Source organism: Euprymna scolopes, chromosome 10, assembly GCF_053919585.1.
Source record: "Euprymna scolopes isolate OS-2025 chromosome 10, ASM5391958v1, whole genome shotgun sequence".
In the NCBI taxonomy this organism is placed as follows: Eukaryota; Metazoa; Mollusca; class Cephalopoda; order Sepiida; family Sepiolidae; genus Euprymna; species Euprymna scolopes.
The window spans coordinates 32539996-32561983 of NC_136491.1; the positions used below are offsets into that span (position 1 = coordinate 32539996).

A 21988-nucleotide genomic window follows, 5' to 3' on the forward strand; every position below is an offset into this window, starting at 1 on the left:
AATTTCTAGCCGAAAACCAATCACATAGATTTTCCCAAATCTCAGTACCCTGGATATCAAATTTCGAGTCTGAAGACTAAAAATTGACTGAGTTATTGTGTAAGGAAATGTACACAGACACACAGACATGTTCACTTTTATAGATATATAGATTGGTACAGATTTCATTAGGGGTGGGTATAATTTTATTTTATTTTTTTAGATATTGAATTAAAGGGAAGTAACTGATTTATTTTTATTAAGAAGTTACTTCTCTTACGGCGACTCTTAAGGATTCTATCTATATAAAGGAGAATTTTTGTACATTCTCAGAGAGGAACAAGATGGACGAAGGAGAAAGAGGGAGTGGGGAGGGGAAAATTAGTGAGAGAGAAAGACGAATAGAGAAGGATAATTAGATGGAAATTTCTATAAAAATATCTTACACTTTTGCCTCAGTAGTCCTGGTAGTAACCAATAAAATTAAAAGAAATACCTTAAATATTTAAAAAAAATTATTTTTAAGTGTAGGTAAATTATGAATGTTTGATTTTTATGTTTAAATAAAAAAAAAATTTGTTTGGAATCTATTTTAGAATATTTACCTTATATATTAGTAGGAGTGGTACCACCTTACTGTAACCACCATCTAAAAATAATTCATATTTTTTTTATATGGTAGGAATTTAACTTAATTTAACTTGTATATACTATAAATTCTAAAATAGATTTCAGAACAAACAACTTTTTAATTGTTTTTAAGGATTACATTTTTTTTCTTCAGTTTAATTGTATGATTTTTTTTTTTCAGTTTACAAAAATATGTACTTTTTTTTCATGTCTCAAATTCCTTCAATATTAAAAAAAAAAAAAATACAATAAACTCTGTATGATGTACATATCCATGAAAATATCATGTTCTAAAAATCATGTAAATTGATCAAGTAGTTTTATTTTTATAAAGAAAATCATTTTTAAGTGATTAATGGGAATTTGTGACAATTGCAACATACATTTCACTTGTTTTCAAAATCGCCGTTCTTCAGTTAATAATAAAATTTTACTTTTATTTAAAAATAAACCTACTTGAAAAGTTTACGTGAATTTTGGAATATGATATTTATGTTTTCTCTTCATTATGAATATCATACAGATTTTTCTCTGTTTTTGTTTTTTTAATATGGGAGGAATTTGGGGACAAGAACCGAATTTTAAAAATATTTAGATTTTAATTATAATTGTTTTTTTATAAAGATATATTTAAAAATACTAAAATAATCTCTCATCTAATTTGCATGTCTATTTTTTTCTTTAAAATGCATGTTTTGCTTTATGGAAATTTATTTTCTTGGTAAAGTAAAATGCATTATTTTGCTTTTCTCTAACTTTATTAACAATTCATTGCAAAAAGCAATTGCTTTGAAAAGTAAATATGATTTACTGAAAAAAAAATCTATTCTTTATACTTAAATAAAATAATTCTCTTTGGTTGGAGAGTGAAATTTACTTAAAAAAATCACTTGCGTTTTTAAATTGTTTTTCCTTTTCTTTTCCCCTCCTCACTTTTTCTTTTTCTCTTTTCCCTTTTTCTCTTTTCCCTTTTTCTCTTTTCCCTTTTTTCCCTTTTCTTTTTTCCCTTTTTTCCCTTTTTTTCCCTTTTCTTTTTTCTTTTTCCTTTTTTTCCCTTTTTTTCCCTTTTCTTCCCCCCCCCGTTTTTCTCCTTTTTTCCGCCTTTTCTTTTTCTCTTTTCTTTTCCTCCTTTTCCCTTTTGTCTTTTCTTTTTTGTCCTTTTTCTTTTTCCCTCTTTCTCTTTTTTTCCATTTCTTTATGGGTAAAATATGTAAAACAAACAGAAAAAACATGAAAAAGGTTATAATTTAAAATGTTGCAAACACATAATTTGCAATGGATTTAAATAAGATTCATTTCTAACAGCTCAGAATACATAGGGGAGGGGGGGGGGGAGACGGAGGAAGTCCTCCAACACACCCCACCCAAGGATTTTCAACTTTATTCGATTTTTGTCTGTCTACTCCACTGATTGTGAGGGAAAAGTCTCTTCTTTCAACTTTGCTCATTCGAGGAGTCTCCAGCTTTTGGCTGCTGGCCCAAAGGCAATGAGTGTTGTTTGGCAGCCAGCGAACCAAGTCTCTTATCTGTTAAAAAAACAAATATTTTATGAATTAGCGGTTTCTCCCCCCCCCTCTATGTGAGATTACCATTTCCCCCTCTTTTTTTTTTCTTTCTCCCATTCTCCCGAAGTCTGTTTCTCTCTCTCTCTCCCCAAACATCTTTCCTTTTCTCTCTCTCTTTTTTTTTTTTTTTTTTTTTTTTTTTATACAAAGGAGTCACCATTTATCAAGGGACGGAGGCCACCCTAGGATAAGGGTTAATGGGTATACATAAGTAGTGTGAATTTTGTAAATCGGATTACTTAGGGGGATGATTGTAAATCGGATTACTTAGGGGGATGGTTCATCAAGAACTTGTTTATGTGGGACTTGAATTGTAGTCAGCTGGAAAGTAGGCAAATGGAAGAGTTCCACAGGCGGTCAGTTCTAAGAAAGAAGCTTTGTTCATGGAATCTACATTTAGGTTTAGGCACAGATAAAGAGTGTGGGAAATTATTGATAGTAGTTTTGACTAAACGAGTGTTTTTTGTGAAAGTTTGGTAAGGGGGGGGGCATAGATTGAAGCTCAGCCGAGCACTTGCCATGAAAATAACTATAACGCAGAGACAGGCTCGCAACATCTCTTCTGTGGGAAAGAGGTTGCAGGGAAGAGAAAAGGTAATCCTCCACTAAGCTACGAAATCTATTTTGAACTCTTGCTTTCTCTTGCTCTGAACATGTTTCTCTTTCTCTCTCTTGTTTCAAAAAAGTTTACTCATGAAACCTCCTAGGGTGGTCTTTCGTTCCCCCACCCCTGCCATTGACAAAACAGTCAAAACTTTATTTAGTTACTCTTTAGTATCTGGAGAGATGCTGTGAAATAACGATATTTGTCATTTTCATTTACATTTGAAAGATTTACTTTTTTTAATCTCCAACAAGAAATTATTTTATCAACTTTAAGAGAATCTGGGATTTTTTGGACAAAGTGTCGAACACCCACGATCGTTCAACCGACAGTTTATCCGAGCAGGGGCACCTTTTGTCCCCCCATGATTAGAAACAGTGTTATAAAATTATCAGTATCCATCCAGTCAAAGGGGCTTTGAATTGTACAGAATTCCAGGTAAAATAATATTAATCCAATCAAGGTCAACAGTGGTCTGGTCCGCCTCTTGACGAAATGCCATAACTGATTAATTTAAAGAGATTCAGTATATTTTATTCACTGATTCTGATACCTAGGCGATTCGATCTTATCACCTTCAAATATAATCATTGAAATCTTGTTATAATTATATTATATTATATATATATATATTTTTTTTTTTTAATTTTTTTTTTTTATTACATTTTCACCCCAAACAAGGCAAATTGCCACTTTGGTGTAGGGGGCTACTATCAGGGGCAACAACTACTGGGGTACTATGTAGGGATTTGGGCAGCAAGGTGTCGGTTCATGTTACACTTGAACTTCTGCACGTCAGTACTGTTGGGGAAGCAGGGACCTGGAATGGAATTCCAGAGTCTTGCGGTTCTGGGGAAGAAACTATTGGAGTAAAAAGATCTTTTACATCTAGGGACCTCTACAGTGTGGGGGTGGGATCTAGTAGCCTGTCGGGTTTGTCGAGGGTGCTCGCGTCGTGGGGGCACAAGTGATTGCAGTTCATCAGAGCATTCACCACTAAAATACTTGTAGAACAGGCAGAGGGATGCAACATTTCGTCGATGGGACAGAGGCTGAAGCTTAGATGCCAGTTCAGGGCCTATCAGATTTGCGACTCTCTTTTGAACCTTGTCAAGGAGCGAGAGACTAGTAGCAGATGCACCAGCCCAGATGTGGCAGCAATACTCCATACATGGGCGAATGGTGGCCTTATAGAGGTACAGAATACTTTCGGGTGTTAGTAGTTTTCTAGCACGGTAGAGAGAGCCTACCTTTCTTGCAGCGGCCCTGGCAATGCCTTCAATGTAATTGTTCCAACTCATGTTTCCTGTGAACGTTAGGCCAAGGAGTTTGAAAGATGGACTCTCAGATAAAGAGTCGTTGGCCATTGCTATGGGTGGTAGAGAGGGTTTCTTGTAATTATTGAATGAAACTAGTTTAGTCTTGGCAGCATTGAACGCGACCAACCACTTTTGTCCCCATTCCACTACAGATTGGAGGTCTTCCTCTAGTGTTTCTGCCATTTCTTTAGAAATGTGTTCATTCGTCTTCCTGTCGTGTCTGCCATAGAGTGTAGTGTCATCAGCATATATACCCATCTCAGAGGCAATGTTGTCGGGGAGGTCATTTATGAATATCAGGAACAATAGAGGTCCAAGGATAGAACCCTGGGGCACTCCCGCATTTATATCATATTGTTTAGATGTGCGACCGTCGAGGACTACCTGGATTTTTCTTATATATTATAATTATATTATATTTTATATATTATTATATTATTATATTTTATATATTATTATATTTTATATATTATTATATTTATATATTATTATATTATTATTATATATTATTATATTATTATAATTATACTTTATATCAATGGCATTAGCCCGGACCATTCATTTGGTATTTTTTAGCGATTAGTGTTAGACATCAGCCGAGATTCTGATTTCAACAATCAATCTGGCAGTATCTGGGTCATTTTGGTGGCCTTTTATCTGTTGGACTGAGGCATTCATTCTGGCTAGGAGATACATTTTCCCAGGCCTTGTTTCCCGTTTTTGGGGTGAAGTAAGTTTATAGCTTCCTGACTAGGGAATGCTGACAGTTGCCCAGTCATTTTTTTGCTAGGCCACAGTTCTTTTCCTTTAGGGTTCTGGTACAATTCTGCCCACATTCTGATCTTGTCATATTTTCTTGTGGTGGGATAAAATTAGATGGATACTACTGCTAGTTACATTGTGTAGGTCCGTCTCTAATAAGGGAAGGCACCGAATCTTTTCTGACAAAAGATATCTCTCTCTGGAAGTCAAATGGTTTTATTGACTTCCATTCTGGAGTCACTTTCGATCCTAAAGTGTCGCTCAAACTTTTCCTTGAAATAATAGTTCTTGTTATGCACTCTATGCATTCTAAAATATTTTAATGATATTTTTCTATTTTTGTTTCTTTTTTATTTTGTCATTGTTTTTATTTCTTTTTCATTTCTTTCTATGTTTATTTCTATTTTTTTATTTCTATTTTTTTATTTCTATTTTTTTATTTCTATTTTTTATTTCTATTTTTTTTATTTCTATTTTTTTTATTTCTATTTTTTTTATTTCTATTTTTTTTATTTCTATTTTTTTTATTTCTATTTTTTTATTTCTATTTTTTCTTTTTGTATTTATTTTTTAATTAAAGTTTTTTTTAATTCTTTCTTTATAATTTTTTCCTGTTTTTTTATGTAAATCCTGTTTTATGTTATCTCTAAAAAGACTTATGTTATTTTTGAATAAGTTATGTTACCTCTTCCATAAAATAGTTTGTGTGTTTATTCATATTTATTTAAAAAAAAAAATAATTCAAATTTTTAAAAATTTATTTCCTAAATTTTATTTGATTCTTTTAATTTTTTAAAGCTTTTTTAAACATGTTTATGAATAATAAATTGATTTTCATCTGTTATTTTTCTCTTACATTTTAAAAAATTAAAACTTGTTATATATAAAACATTAAAAGTTAAAAAATATATCTTAAAGTTTATCCAAACAATTTTATACAACTGATTGTAGTACATATTAAAAAATAATAAGAAAGGGGAAATGGACATATTTGTTAAAATTAAAATAATCATCTTAAAAATAATTTTAATATCCTTCCTTTTAAAACTTTTCTAAAATTCATCTGACGATCTTCTTTCTTTGGGACTTTTATGGCTGCTTTCTTTCATTTTGTGTCTTGATTCTTAGAACTGTTTCGTTTGTTGGCAATAATAAATTGTTTCAAATATACAAACTGTACTTGGCACGGCAAAGAATGTTGCATGCAATAAATTTGATAAATATTCAGTTTAGTTCTTTGACAAGTTCAGGTTCTCATTATTGAATGTCTGGGGTGCCTTATCTCTACCCATGGGCAGAACAGACTGACATACAATTTCGTAAGTAAATGATAATTTTTTTTTTTTTTTTTTTTTATCCGAGTCTGCTTATTTTCACATCAATTTTCTCCCTTTTTCATATTTGGCCATTTTCACCTTTAACCTCAGTTTCACATTTAATAAACTATAGCGTTTACATTTAATAAACTATAGCGTTTACATTTAATAAACTATAACGTTTACATTTGATAAACTATAGCATTTACATTTTATGAACTGTAACGCTTACATTTGATGAACTGCAACGTTTACATTTCTAGTCACCAATTAACACTCCTTTCACCAGTTCCTATTTTGTTATCAATGTTTTCTGTATTTTAATTGGTTAATCAGTCATTTTTGATTTCGAACTGCCTCAGTTTTTGTTTTTTTTTAGGTTCTACATAAAATGTTAATGAGTACAAACTTTGACAATTTTACAATCTATAATAAAGAGAAAAGGGTAAATTTTTACTTTCTTTCCACCTTAACAATCACCTTTAAATTGACGACATACATAGGTTTTCAGGTATGCTGAAAATGAATATTGCATTTAAATTTGGTGCAGACAAGTAGTTTTCTGAATATTAAGACATTTTTTTCAATGTATTAATTAATGATTGTCAGTAGCATTCACCATTCTTAACACGGGGAGGAGGGGGTGTTTTCTAACATGCATGCACATTAGTACTTTTCAGTTGGCGAAAAAACATGGCCTCCAGTAAAAACATAATGAATTACATTGGATAATAAGTCTTAATATCTTTAAAACTACTTGCCTGCACAAAATTTAAATGTGATATTCGTTTTCAGCATAACCGAAAACCTCCAATAGTTGTCAATTTAACGGTGAATGCTGAGGTGGAAACAAAGTAAAAAAAAAAAAAAATAATACTGAGAAAAGTGTATTATATATGTATATGTCCTAGTATAAAACTGCTGATGAATAAGAAACGTGTAGTTAATCCCCTTTCGTCTTCGCTCTATTTCCATAAGACATTTTTATTGTTTTTTCTTTCAATACCAATTTATGCTTTCTTTTTTTTCTTTTTCTTCTTTTTTTCTTTTTCTTCTTTTTTTCTTTTCTTTTTCTTTTCTTTTCTTTTTTTTTCTTAATAATAATCTTTATTTTCTACAAGCCCCTTCAATGTATTTTAACTTGCAGTGCATTCCCCTACTATCTCTCAAAGATGAAAGGAAGAAAATTCAAATTCCTTGCTCTCATATATTCAATTGAATTAAATTCTATCATAAGAGAATTCTCAATATTGAAATGATGAAAAAATAAAGCTTACATTATTTATTAGTTCATCAAAAGTTTAAACAAGGAATATATATATTATTGATTGGATTGTTGTTTCTAGATGTTAATCCAATTTAATGTTTATATAAACAAAGGAATTTATATTATATATGTATGAAGTATATAGACAATAAGTTAAGTTAAAACATAGCATCAAGACTAAAATACAGATAATTCTGAGTTATGCAGTAATTCAAAGTTGGGGAGGGTTAGAATCTTATCCATTTCAAATCTCTCTAAATATAAAAGTGACCTTGTGTGTGTATGCAAAATAGTCTCTACCAAACTACTCTTTAAATTTTAGTATACAGATTGAAACAGTATACATGGGAAATTCAGACATGTGGAACTAATTCGATTTGCTTTTTAGCCAGTCAAAATTGGAACTTGGCAGGCATAAGTCAACTTAAATTGCTCCTCTATGCATGCAAAAATATACATTTAAACATGAATGTTCATTTTTAAAGTTTTGATGCCCATCTGTCCTTAGGTCATTTGATAGTGAATACCACTGAAGAGCTAAATGTCTTTGTTTCGATTCTAGTTGGTAGCAGCGAAGTTATATTTTCATGTCGGCTAGTGTGTATACAATGTTCAATAGTTCATGTAGTTTTTAGCGTTGTGGTGTATATAAAAATGTATTCATCTAAAAGTGTAAACAGACACGAAGTGTGTTTCTTTTAATGTGTGTATATGTTTGCTGTTAATGTGTGTATAATGTTTGCTGTTAATGTGTGTATAATGTTTGCTGTTAATGTGTGTATAATGTTTGCTGTTAATGTGTGTATAATGTTTGCTGTTAATGTGTGTATAATGTTTGCTGTTAATGTGTGTATAATGTTTGCTGTTAATGTGTGTATAATGTTTGCTGTTAATGTGTGTATAATGTTTGCTGTTAATGTGTGTATAATGTTTGCTGTTAATGTGTGTATAATGTTTGCTGTTAATGTGTGTATAATGTTCGCTTTTAATGTGTGTATACTATACATACTTATGTCCGTCTCCTGTGGGTGTGTGTTACATATTTACTTATGTATTTAGTTACTAGTGGGGCGGGAAGGGGGTGCTCTGCTTTGCCTGGGCATAAAATACGCTTAAATATATTTTAATTTGTCCAAATTTCTTATATATTGTTATAGTCGTGATTTCAAAAGTTTAGAAAAACAGTTTTTAGGTGCCATCAGCTAGAACCGTAACTGAAACTGTAGCATTCAGAGCTGTTGACGTTACCACTGTAAAAACGTGACACACATATAAACCGATTAAAAATTAAACTAAGATGACTGTACAAAATGTTTAATGATTTTTTTTTTTAATTTTGACCTCTTAAAAACAATATAAAGACCCGTAAAAAATCGAATCATTTGAGGCCCCTGGCGCTGCTCTGCGACTTTTAGTTTTGGAGGAGATAGTTTGTCTGTTTGTCTCCATATTTTCAGACGTTTATATATTAGATTTTTTTTTGCAAAGTGGCCACTTGAGGATAAAGGTCAATGCATGTATTGTAGTTAGTGAGACAGTTGTGTAATAATCATTTCTAGTGATAATTTGGTATAATTAGATTATTTATGAGAACAGTTTGATAAGAACTTGTTTATGTTGGACTTGAAGACAACAGTATTGTAGTCAGCTAGAAAGCAGACTAGTAGAACAGAGTTCCATAGGCGGGCAGTTCTCGGGGGGGGGGGAAAGCTTTGTTCATGGAATCCATATTTAGGTTTGGACACCGATAGAGAGTGGGGGAATTTATTAATAGTGATTTTGGCTAGACTAGTGTTCTTTGTGAAAGGTTGACAACAGAGCATCGATTGGAGCTCAGTCGAATACTTGCTATGAAAATAGTCATAGAGCAAAGACAGGTTTGTAATGTCTCTTCTGTGGGCAAGAGGTTGCAGAGAAAAATAAAGGGCATCGCCTACTAGATTACAAAGTCTGTTTTGAACTCTGTCAAGGCAGGATAGGATGCTTTGAGCAGCTCCTGCCCAGATGTAGCAAAAAACTAAGTGTTTTATTATTTCAGGACGCCACTTTGAAAAATCGCTTACAAATGTGATTGTTTCAATTGCAACATAAAGCTCTGGATTGAGATGTTATTTTATATATATATATATATATATATATATATATATATAAATTAAAAAAAAAATTTTTTAAGTGCATTTTTCACCCCAAACAAGACACAGTGCCACTTTGCTGTAGGGGGCTACTATCTGGGACATAATTGATAGGAGTACTATGTGGGGAGTTGAGCAGCAAGATGTTTGTTTATATTACACTTGAACTTCTGCATGTGAGTACAGTCAGAGAAGCAGGGACCCGGAAGAAAATTCCAAAGTCTAGCAGTCCTAGGAAAGATACTATTAGAGTAGTAGGCTTTCTTACATCTAGGGATTTTTGCTGTTAGTCAGAGGGTATTTACGTCGAAGTTATACTAGGGCTTAGTAATTGTCTGTATTTTTGAGATGAGGTGTTTTCATTGATTGAGATTGTCGGACTGACTTCCTCATCTTGGTTGTTATTGTCACAACGTTTCAGCCGTTTTGCCCTCCGGCCTTGACAGGTGTTTTGTATCGAACTGGGGAACCGTTTGTTAGGAGTCTCGAACCCAACCCTTTATTATTATTACGGGGGTACTGTGTTCGGACTCCAGCTAGGCTTTGGGACATAGTTGCTGATTCTCTGTTTTGAATGTTACTTTTTTCACTGCCTTCGTTCAGGATTGAACTCAGCACCTTTGGGTAACTGTAAACTTTGATACAACGTCTAGGACCACTCGGCCATATGTCACTAGGACACAAAACACCTGACGAAGGCTGGAGGGCAAAACGGCTGAAACGTTGTGACAATAACAACCAAGATGAGGAAGTCAGTCCGACAATCTCAATCAATTATACTAGGGCTTGTTGTGTACTTTTCTTTTTTGGCCAGAGAGTGTACTCCTGATATTTATCTCCCTCATACGCCGGGATGATGTGACACAAGGATTGGAAAGTGGAATTTGAAAAGCAAGCACCCAAGAGGAAGAGCACTCTGGTCTGCAAAAAATGCCTGGGCAGCCTTGTCAGTATTCTCTGGTAGGGGCGCCTCAGGCGATTAGCAATAAACTAACCCCTTATCAAAGGGAGAAGGCAAAACCTGGAAGGGTGAACCTCTTAGAACTGTATAGGACCAGCAACATATCGTAGTCAACAGAGAAAAATCAATTTCAATAATGTTGGCTTTGTGACTGAGCGTAGAGTGTACACTTGTAGCAAATAAAAGCAGTTTAATTTTTAGTATAGTAAATTGTCTCCTAAGATCTTTATGGGTTAACATTTATCAGGGGAATAATAATAGTAAAACTAAAAATGGAGTTGGACAGCATCGAAAAATTAAACATTCCATGAAATCTTCATGATGTTTGTAAAATATTCAGAAAATAAACAAATTTTATATATATATATATATATATATATATATATACTAATGATCGCCATTTATCAAGACCAAAAGCCACTTGAGGATAAAGATTAATGAGATTAATTCTTAACATTCTATGCATTGACCGTAAGTGATGTTTGCATTCCCATTCCATGAAATGATAACCATTTCTTTAAAATTAATTTCAATTGCTTTCGAATGAAAGGAAGATAACCCTTACCAATCCTTATGAAACTTAGATCCGGGTATTGATACTTATTTCAGTATTTTTTTTTTCAACTCATTTTAAAGGGTTTTAATGGGCATAATATGGACTTAACCTCTCATTGGAAAATTCAAATATTTGAAATTTGCATTGAATTTGATCAAGTCATAAGAGACTAATTAAGCAAGAATCCCTGAATTTCAATTTGTTCTTAAGACCTCCTAAAATTAAACTGCAAATTTTATAGATTTTCTACAATTAAAATCATATAATGGATTGTGATCCAAATATTATTAAGGTTTCTAAACAAAAGGTTTAGTATCATTATATATTGATTTTAATCTTTGTAAGAGAGCATTAGTGATAAAAAAGCTGTTTCTATTTTCATTTTACCTATCCTGGGGCGGGTATTCTTCCAATTTCATGTAAAATTAAATTGCAGAGTTATTAACATTTATCATTTTTCATTTTAGCCTTAGCTATCCAAACAAAAAAGAGTGAACTTAATTTTGTGATTTTTGCTAATTGTAAAAACGGAAAACAGGAATGATCAATTCTGTTTCGGAATTTTGAGTTGCATTATTAAAATCATTATTAGAATCATTCAAATCACAGACATTTGTTAATGATCTGTAATAAATTTGAAAACTTATGTTTTTACTAATATCAACCAGAAGCATTTCCAATTTTTGTTATAGATCTTTTGTATGTCATTGGTTTGCACAGTGAAATTTTTGTTATAGATCTTTTGTATGTCATTGGTTTGCAAGGTGAAATTTGTGACTATTTAGATTTCTTTGAACTTCTCAAGGACTTCTTTCATTTCAACTGTTTACTTGAAAAATATTGACTTGAAAAGCAAATTAATTTATAAATATTTGGAGATTTTGGGAACTTGATGTACAAAGTCATTTATTTACAGGAATAACTAAGTTTAAAACTGAGTGGAAGGAGTTGATGTGATATGGAACAATTAACCATATCAATTGCTTAAAAGTGAACCCGCCTCTGATTGGAGAGAGGGAAGAGTCAGTTACCTGCCCACAACATAACTGATCCAGATAATATCTAGAATGTTCTAAAAGAAATTAAAATTGTCTCCAAAAATCTAACCCTTTAAAAAAACACCTTGAAAAAAGCTAAAAGCAAAAAAAACTAAGTGGCCGATTATAGTCAAGATCAACCCGAAGGCACCATTTTCATTAGCTGTTACACCGGAAGGCGCCATTCTATTCCCAGGATTGCACCCTTTGCTTTTGATCCTCCCCTTATATTGCTGAGTGTTTAGCAAGGGTGCATAAAGTCTCCCCTTTTTTTTTTTTTTTTTTAAATTAAAAAAAATTTTTTTTAGTCTTTTGTATGATCAGACAAAGAATTGAACCCCAGTCTGCTGGCTCATTAGCAAACACTCTCATCATTATGCCAAATGGGACAGTTCTCATCATTATGCTAAATGAGCAGGTTCACAAAAAGAAGTATGTTAAATACAACCTTCTTGGCTCTAAATGACTCTGCAGTTGTTGTTGAACCATAAAACAAAATCAAATCATTTTCTTTTTTAATTTTAATGCATCATTCTCGGATGACTCTTTCAGTGGTATTCCTGATAATGCTCATACTACTCCTCCATTTTGTATAGTCTGTTTTTCTTTTGCTCTATTCTTGTTGGGTTGTATTGTTTTCAGAAATTTTTGAGTGTATTCTTGTCACTTATTTGAATAACATTTTCTTAAGCAAAAGAAATGGATGCCTGAATGTTTCTCACAAACTTTATTTTTATTTTTTCAATGCTGTTAAAATAGAGTATAGTTCATTGCAGAATGAATGTAAGGAAAATGTACACCTTTTTAATAATTGTCTTTGCTGATCTACATTTAAATTTAAATTAATAGAATAAAGGTGTCTAAGTCATCTATTTTTTAGCCTTTGTACTTTGAAAACTAAAATTTAATAATTATGAATTCAACTTTCTTTTCTTTATGCATTTTTATAATAAAAAAACTACAAAGTATTTTTCATTTGTTTATTTATTTCGCCCTTTTAAAATAAAAAAAAATTACCATATATTTCAGCATATATAAGACGATCCTTAAAGTTAAAAAAAAATCATCTTTTAAAAACAATATTTCATAAGATACCGGGTGTTGCAATCTCTAGCCTAGGCTAAAGAAACATGGTTTTGTGATTTAGCAGTCATCTTATACAACCGATATATAATAAATTTATTAAAATTTGCTCCAATTTTGTACCTCGTCTTATCTGCTGAAATATGTGGTAATTTAATAGATAAAATGACAAAACCTGGCTTTTTAAAAATTATTTTTTATTATTGAGTCATCACTTGTGAGGATCAGGATTAATGCAATGGTTGAATTGTCAGTTAAATAAAAAAAAAGACATAAAATGCATTATACTAATGTTAAATATTACTGTATGCTTCTCAAATGATATTTTTAATTTTTTAATTGACAAGCACTGCAATAAAATATAAGCAAAAATCCTCAAATAATCAGGCAAAAAACAAGTAACCCATATTTTAAATTATCGTAACTACTGTTCTCATCTTGAGTGTTATTCACACAATGTTTTGGCCGATGTAACCTTCAAGCTTCTTCAAGTGTATCTTGTTGAACTCCCGAATCTGCACGGAAGTTTAAACAGAAGCCTTTATTTGATCCATGGGAGTAACATGCTCTCGTTCTAATCAGCCATGACGGGGTAGAAGTCTTAAAGTAATTTGCAATTGTAGTCTTTGTATTGTTCATATTGAGGATATAATGTATCAATCTATAGTAATAAATAGAAATATTGTGTGTATATATATATAAAAAAAAACAAAAATAGGTTTGAGGAAAAAAAAAAGGTTTGCAAAATTCATACTAGAATTGTCTACAAGTAACGGATAAAGTATTAGATAAAAATTCAGTTGTGAGTGATGCTCTTCTGCGCAGATTTCCGAGTTCAACAAGATGCACCTGGAGATGGTCAGAGATTGCATTGACCAAAACATTGTGCAAATAACACTTAAGATGAGAACAGTAGTCCGAATGATCAAAATTATCAATCTTCATCTAAAAAAAATTTAGAAACGTAACAAAACTAACAAACCAATTTTTAGAAAATCAGAATTTCATAAAAATGGAAAGTAACAAAAACTCTTTTTAATTACCCCCCCCCCTCTAAAAAGAAAGAAAAAAAAATAAATAAAGACGCAAGGAAGAGTAAAAGAGTGGGGAAAAAGATTAGTATAGGATATGAAGATATTCCATTTTCACCGTTGGTGTAGTATTATTAGACTAGACTTGAAAAATATGCAATTATAGGTCATTAGGATCTTTTATAACTAAAGATTGATTATCCAACATATTTCTTGAGGCATTTCATTGTTGCATTAGTTCCGGCATTTTCTAGACTGTGATAGCTGATTTGGCATCCATGATGAAACACGTTCCAACAGATATTTTTACTGAAGGAATTTATTACATATTTAATTATGGAGACATTGTTAGATGAATCATTACTATTAATATTAGTATTATTAGTATTATTGTTATAAGTAGTAAATATTTTTGGCATAAGAATATTTTATTATAAAAGTGTTTAATAACTTTTCATATTATTTGTAGTAGTATTTGTATTATTATTATTATAAATAGTATTTTTTGTGTAAGAATGATACTTTTTTTAAATATAAACTGTTTAATTACTTTTAAGAATATGTCACATAAAAATGATGTTCTCAAACACATTTTCATTGAATGAAATTATGGTTAGTATATTTAAAAATTCTTTGGGAATATGATTTCTTGCAACTGTTAAGTAAACTTTCTTTTTTATGTGGAACCTTCTAAAAAGTAAATAAACATATCTTTTACAAAAAAAAGTATCATTCTTACAACAGTATGCTTATAACAGGAATGCCAATTCATCTTCCAAAATTCTTTTCAAATTTAAAATGCTTAGAGAAATATGGGGATATCCAAAAGATCTGATTTTGTTTTGTGTGCAGGGGATATCCATTGTCTCTTAAGATTGAACAAGGTGTTTTTGTTTTTCTTTTTTTTTTTAATTTTTTATTTATTTTTTTAAATAAAAAAAATATCTACTCATACATGTTCATCTGTATTTTACTTGCTATTGATTCCAAAATTTGGAACGTATAATGTCCGACTTTGAAAATCCCCAAAACTCTGATTACCATAAATTTAAAATATCTGCTTCTGACTCCTTGTTTTAAGCTCTTCCAATATTTTGACTGTCAGTTAATTATTTGATGATTAAAATATCCAACCTCGACTCCTAGCATTCTTACAAGTCTGACTCCAACTGAAATGCCGGAAACTGACACCATCTAAAACGCCCCTCTCTGCAAACCTTAATCCTCACTCCATCATTTTAATCCTTCAATGCAGCATCATCATTAATCTATTTTTATCATTTTTTTTTATTTGTTTAAAATTATTATTTATTTTAATTCAGCTGCCAAAGATTTGCCAAATGATCGCACTGGGCAACCACCCAACCCTTTTGTTATGATTACAACGCTTACACCACCACAGCAAGGTTGGACACTTACACGGCACACAGAAATTATTGAGGTATGTGCACATTTTTAATTTAATTTTTTTTTTTTTTTTTTTTTTTTTAATTAAATTTTCTTTGATCTACACAAAACAGGAAGCCACTTGATCTGAGTCATAATGACTAATGGGACCTGTGAAAATTCCATAGCAGACTCTTTCGTATGTAATATATTGATGTTGGCATTCTGTGGATGTTCAGCATAAATGGAGACACCCTGATATTATTGTAGCTCTTTTGTTAAAACTGCAAAAGTATTTATCTAAGCTAGCAAGGACGCCCGGTGTAGCCCAGTTGTAAAATACTCTTAAATATGATATTTTAATTTATGCAAATTTCGTACGTATTATTATAGAGTCAATTTTCTATAGATTCTTATATATTATAAAGTTGTGATTTCAAAAATAAAAAAAATATATCCATATGGCTGGGGTGCATCAACTTGAATCGAAACTGAAACCAAAACTTGTGAAGAATTATTAGCACAATTATTTATAAAAAAAATAGCCATCAGCTATAATTGAAACCAAAATCAAAACTTATGAAGAATCCTTGGTAAAATTATTTATTATAAGAAATGGAAGTACGTAACAATTTAACGACAGTCATTCAGAAGAAAAAACATGTAAGCGTGACACACAAAATAACACATATGCTATCGCATTAATATATAGATAAAAAGGACAAGGAAGGTTGAATCACTTAAAGACAACCCATTCAAGAAAGAAAGCCCACCATCATTCAGTGTTCAATCCCCGGGAATCCAAACAAATTAAGTAAGAAGTAAACCCCTCAAGACCCCAATAAGGAAGAGGTTACAAGGTTGGCCGATAAAAAAGAAAAAAAGTCGACCTCTAAACTAGTTAAGTGACTGATCAGAAACCAATTTAGTGTTTCTCTAGTTACGTCTCAATTTTAAAAAAATTATAATCCCAAAAATACTTTCTGTACATACCTGTTAGGTTAAAAAATACTGTATAGAAAAATTTATGCAAATTCATCCAATATTTTTGTTTTAAACAAAAGCATCAAATCAAAGCATCTCTGTACAAATTTTGAAAGCTTTTTTTTTTTTTTTTTTTTTTTTTTTATTGAGACATTATCACCTGAAGATTCTTAAAAAATTTCACTTTACATTTATGATAGACATTTGATGTCGCGTATGAAGTTATGATAATGTATGATCTACATAGTGCCCTGGGTATGCCATGAATGTATATTTAGTAATAGGGCCCCAATTTGGGGAGCATAGTCAAATTTCAAGTGCTGAGAGGAGGCGAGAAATTAAATTGCAACTTGGACAATCCCCTTAACCTGAAATAAATTTGGAAAGAGATCTTCCATTAAAAAGCCAACTGGATGTTTTTTTAATTTTTATTTATTTATTTATTTATTTTCTTCAGGTCCTCAGAAACGATGATTTATATATGGAAAGTTAAATTACTGATATGATTCTATGAGTTGGATATGAATGTTAGTGTTGGGATGATTAATCAGAATCGAGAATTGGAAAAATCGGAAATTTTGGAAGTATAGGGAAAAAAAAAAAAATAATTAGTGTTTATTTTCCGATGCCAAAAATGATTTTGTTAACGCTCTTTGCTTTTTTATTAAACTTAATTTTCCTTTGCTGGTAATCTAATAAATTATAGGTTAGTGCAAAAATAATGTTTTTTGATATGAAGTTGAATGTTAAAAAAACATTTTGCACCAACCTAATATCTACTGATTTAAAGCTATCAGTAAAACTAAAATTTATAGAAGCCCCCCCCCACTGTTAGTGCATTTTTATATTTGAATAAATATGCACATATTTTATTTTATTTTTTTGAGAGTAATCCAAACAAAACAATAAAATAACTATATAGCTAAATATGTTGGAATCATCTTATCCATAATATGGATATTAAGATGAATTCTTGCTAAGCATCATATTTTGTTTTTTTTTATTTTTTGTAATTTTTGATGGAGGATGTACAATATTTATTTATTTTTTTTATTAATGTAATTTTTGATGGAGGATTACACTTTTTTTTTTTTTTTTACATTTGTCAAATAGTCAATTCTCTTAATAATAGAATATTTTAAAATGTTTATTTTATGGTTTTCAGAGAAGCAATGCTCCTCAGTTTTTGAAAACTATTGGTTTTGGGACTGACATCAAACTGACGACTCAAGTAAAGTTCACTGTATATCATGTGAATGAAAGAATGACTAATACTGTAAGTTGAACTGTTTTATACTTTAATGGCGAGCTTATTGTGTCATGTGCACAAAACATCACTTCATCTGTAATGTAGGAGTTGTTTAATTAAGAAAAGGTTTGTGTTCAAAATTTAACTTAATTAAAAGAAACGACAGAAAAATCTTTTTGATGTACGTATCCGTCACAGAAGAAAAGTATCATATTCTCCAAAATTTTGTAAATTGATCATTTTTTTTTTTTTTTAAATGATTTTTAGTGATCAATAGTATATCATAGGTATTACAAGGCTGATTTTTGTCTCTAGTTCTGTCTTGTCTCCCTTTTATTTATAAAATATGGTTGACAAGACACATAATTTTGGCTTTGTCATAAAATTTCCAAAAATAAAAAAAAAATGATCCAGTAGATGTTCTAGATATAGTTTTAACAAAAAATCATCCATAATTACGTTCTGTTTAAAAATGACAGACCCTTAATTTAAGTCAAGACTTATTTCCCTTATTTGTCATACTGAATTCGTTGAACAACTCTTTTACATTAAACCATAAAAAAACTCAATAATTCAATAAATTCTATTTTTAGTTGTAATTATTTTTCTACTGGATCATTTTTTGTGATTTATACTAATTTCATCATGATAGAGGAGTATAGAATGTTTTCACCTGAAATGCGTTGGTTTAAAAGATAAGCAATCTATACAAGTTCCTGTATTTTTTATATTGATTCCAGATGTCTCAGCTGGGCTATGCAATGTTTGATATGAAAACTCTATTGTCTCGACCGGATAAAAAACTACAGTTGACTTTGATGTAAGTATATGATCATCGTATATTACTTACTCCTATTCTCTTTACGTGAGATATATATATATATATATATTATATTATATACAGGGTGACCCCCAAAAAACGGGCCCCAACTATAATTAGGCCCCCGTTTCTTAGTGTTTTGTCCGAATGAAATGAAACTTTGGTCATAACTAGTTTATTATATTTAAAACATCACATCAAGACACTAGGGTCTTTGGCCTTTTTTCTCTCCGTTGACCGTAAAATGCTCAGAAAAACAATTGAATGTCCTCTGTTTTTTTTGGGTCACCCTGTGTATATATATATATATATATATATATATATATAAAATATTATTGATAACTTGCATCAATAAGGTCCTGGGTATGACCTTAACAGACATTCAGTGGTAAGGGCCGTATTTGGGGGCTGTGGGGAATGTAAAGTTACCATTGCTTTCATGTCCACTTTGACACAGAGTGGTAATACCTGTTAGGGCATCTGGTACTACCAGATAAGGCTGTCTGAAGATATTAGCTTCCTGACCAAAAATGCTCTCAACATTGTCATTGGTTTTTTCCTTTCCCTTTGCAAAACTCAATTATATGCTGCAAAGTTAAAAAAAGACAAAACAATTTTCTTCTACACAACAATCAAACTGAACACCATGAATACATATTTGAAGATATAGAGAACATGAATAGTTATATATAATTTGGTACTCCTTTATTATTTGTTTGTTATATATAATTTGGCACTCCTTCATTATTCATTTGTTATATATAATTTTTTCTTCAAGTTCAATGTGAACAAGTTCTTGATGAGCTGTCTCTTTAAGTAATCCAATTTACCAAATTTCCACTACCAACAATTACGACATTTTCCCATTGACTTCTATGCACTCATTAACCCTTATTCTCGAGTGACCTCCGGGCCTTGATAAGTGATAACTCCTTCGTAAAAAAAAAAAAAAAAAAAAATTGGTGCACAATATTTTTCCATCACAGGTATATACATCACGATTTTTTTTTCTTTTTTTGTGGGGGTATTTATGCACTTGCATCAAATATTTAAACTAACACCTATAATTTACATGCTTTTATGATTTCCATGAAGCTATTTCACATAACTTGCATATTGTGCACTTTTGAAGTAAATACTAAAAATTGACACAAAATATCTCCTGATAACATATATATATATATATATAAAACTACATAATTTACTCACATAAAATTAATATACGAAAGTATAAATTTATACGTAAACTTTAAGTATTTACTTCAAAAGTGCTCAATACATAAGTAGAGCTAGTTAGTAAGTTATAAAATATATATGGTGATTAAGCTACACTGAATATTCCGCGTTTCATCCACTCTATTATATTCAGTGTAGCTTAATCGCCATATATATTTTATATCTTACTATATATATATATATATATATATATATATATATATATATATATAATGTTATGTCAATTGAATTAAAGGAATAAATTGTAAAATGGTCAACATCATAAAATTTGGAATATAGACTTTTGTCATTCATATATATATATATATATATATTTTGCTGAGAAAAAAGATTCCAGCAGAGTGCTCTATTATAAGAAAAAATTCCAAAAATAAGAGCACATTATTTATATTTTTTATATACAATTTTTATGTCAAATGAAGTTTTAAAAATTTTCCGTTTAATGTTTTTTTTTTTTTTCTTTGTTTTCCTTAGCGTCCAAAACATTAAACGGACAATTCTTAAAACTTTATTTTTATTTGAATTTTAAATTTTAGGTTGTTTCAGGTAAACAAGATTTGAATGAGATCTGGTAATATTTCTATATGATTCCTATTCCGGTTATAAAACAGATCAGTATTGGCTGAAGAGAGCTTGATATGGGTATCTAAAATGGTCCTCTATTATCAGGTTAGAAACCGTCGGTATCAATGACGTGCCTCATCTAAACTTTCTGTAAATAAAAAATTATATATATATATATATATTTTCTTCTTGGTTATCGTTATCCAATGATGATGAGTTTGTTCTTGTGAATCTGTGCTGATGTTTAAATAATCTAATCCTGAACCCACAGGTCCGGTCACAGATCGGGCATGTGGAGGAGATGCCGGGTGGAGTAGGGATGGCCTGACAAGCATGCCGCTTTGCACACCACTATATGGTCCTCTATTTGTTGCTCCTTAACACAATCCATTTTCTGTGGGGAGCACCAGATATCCTGGCAGGAAGCAAGTTCTTCTAGTGAAGAGGCTCTATTCAACACATTTTCAGGGATCTCTTGAAATGGTCTTTGATACATTTACTCTGCCCATCGGCACAGCGTCGGCTTTGGAGTTATTGATCATTGAGGATTCTATGCAGTAGTCTGTGACTGGACATTTGAATGATGTGCCCCAGCCACCTGAGTTGGCATTGGATAATAATGGATTTCACATGCATACATACATGGGTCTAATTTATGATGATTTATTATTATGATTTATTATAATTTATTATGATGATTTATTATAATTTATTATGATTTATTATTATGATTTATTATAATTTATTATGATGATTTATTATAATTTATTATGATGATTTATTATAATTTATTATGATGATTTATTATAATTTATTATGATGATTTATTATAATTTATTATGATGATTTATTATGATTTATTATAATTTATTATGATGATTTATTATAATTTATTATTATGATTTATTATGATTTATTATGATGATTTATTATAATTTATTATGATGATTTATTATAATTTATTATGATTTATTATTATAATTTATTATGATGATTTATTATGATTTATTATAATTTATTATGATGATTTATTATAATTTATTATGATGATTTATTATGATGATTTATGATGATTTATTATGATGATTTATTATAATTTATTATTATTTATTATGATGATTTATTATAATTTATTATGATGATTTATTATGATTTATTATGATGATTTATTATAATTTATTATGATGATTAATTATGATGATTTATTATAATTTATTATGATGATTTATTATGATGATTTATTATGATGATTTATTATGATTTATTATGATGATTTATTATAATTTATTATGATGATTTATTATGATTTATTATGATGATTAATTATGATGATTTATTATAATTTATTATGATGATTTATTATGATTTATTATGATGATTTATTATAATTTATTATGATGATTTATTATGATTTATTATGATGATTTATTATAATTTATTATGATGATTTATTATGATTTATTATGATGATTTATTATAATTTATTATGATGATTAATTATGATGAT

At 30.2% G+C, this 21988-nt stretch overlaps 1 protein-coding gene across 6 annotated transcripts in view; it reads left to right on the plus strand.

The window, feature by feature from the left end:
• Positions 1–21988, plus strand: part of LOC145285921 (inositol polyphosphate-4-phosphatase type I A-like) — a 172216-nt gene that overhangs the window by 83225 nt on the left and 67003 nt on the right. For all 6 annotated transcript variants that reach the window (XM_080134417.1, XM_080134421.1, XM_080134419.1 and 3 more), the window contains 3 exons: positions 15565–15683; positions 17778–17888; positions 18602–18681. In XM_080134417.1, the coding sequence (XP_079990543.1) occupies positions 15565–15683; positions 17778–17888; positions 18602–18681 (310 nt within the window). The remainder of the gene's footprint in view (positions 1–15564; positions 15684–17777; positions 17889–18601; positions 18682–21988) is intronic.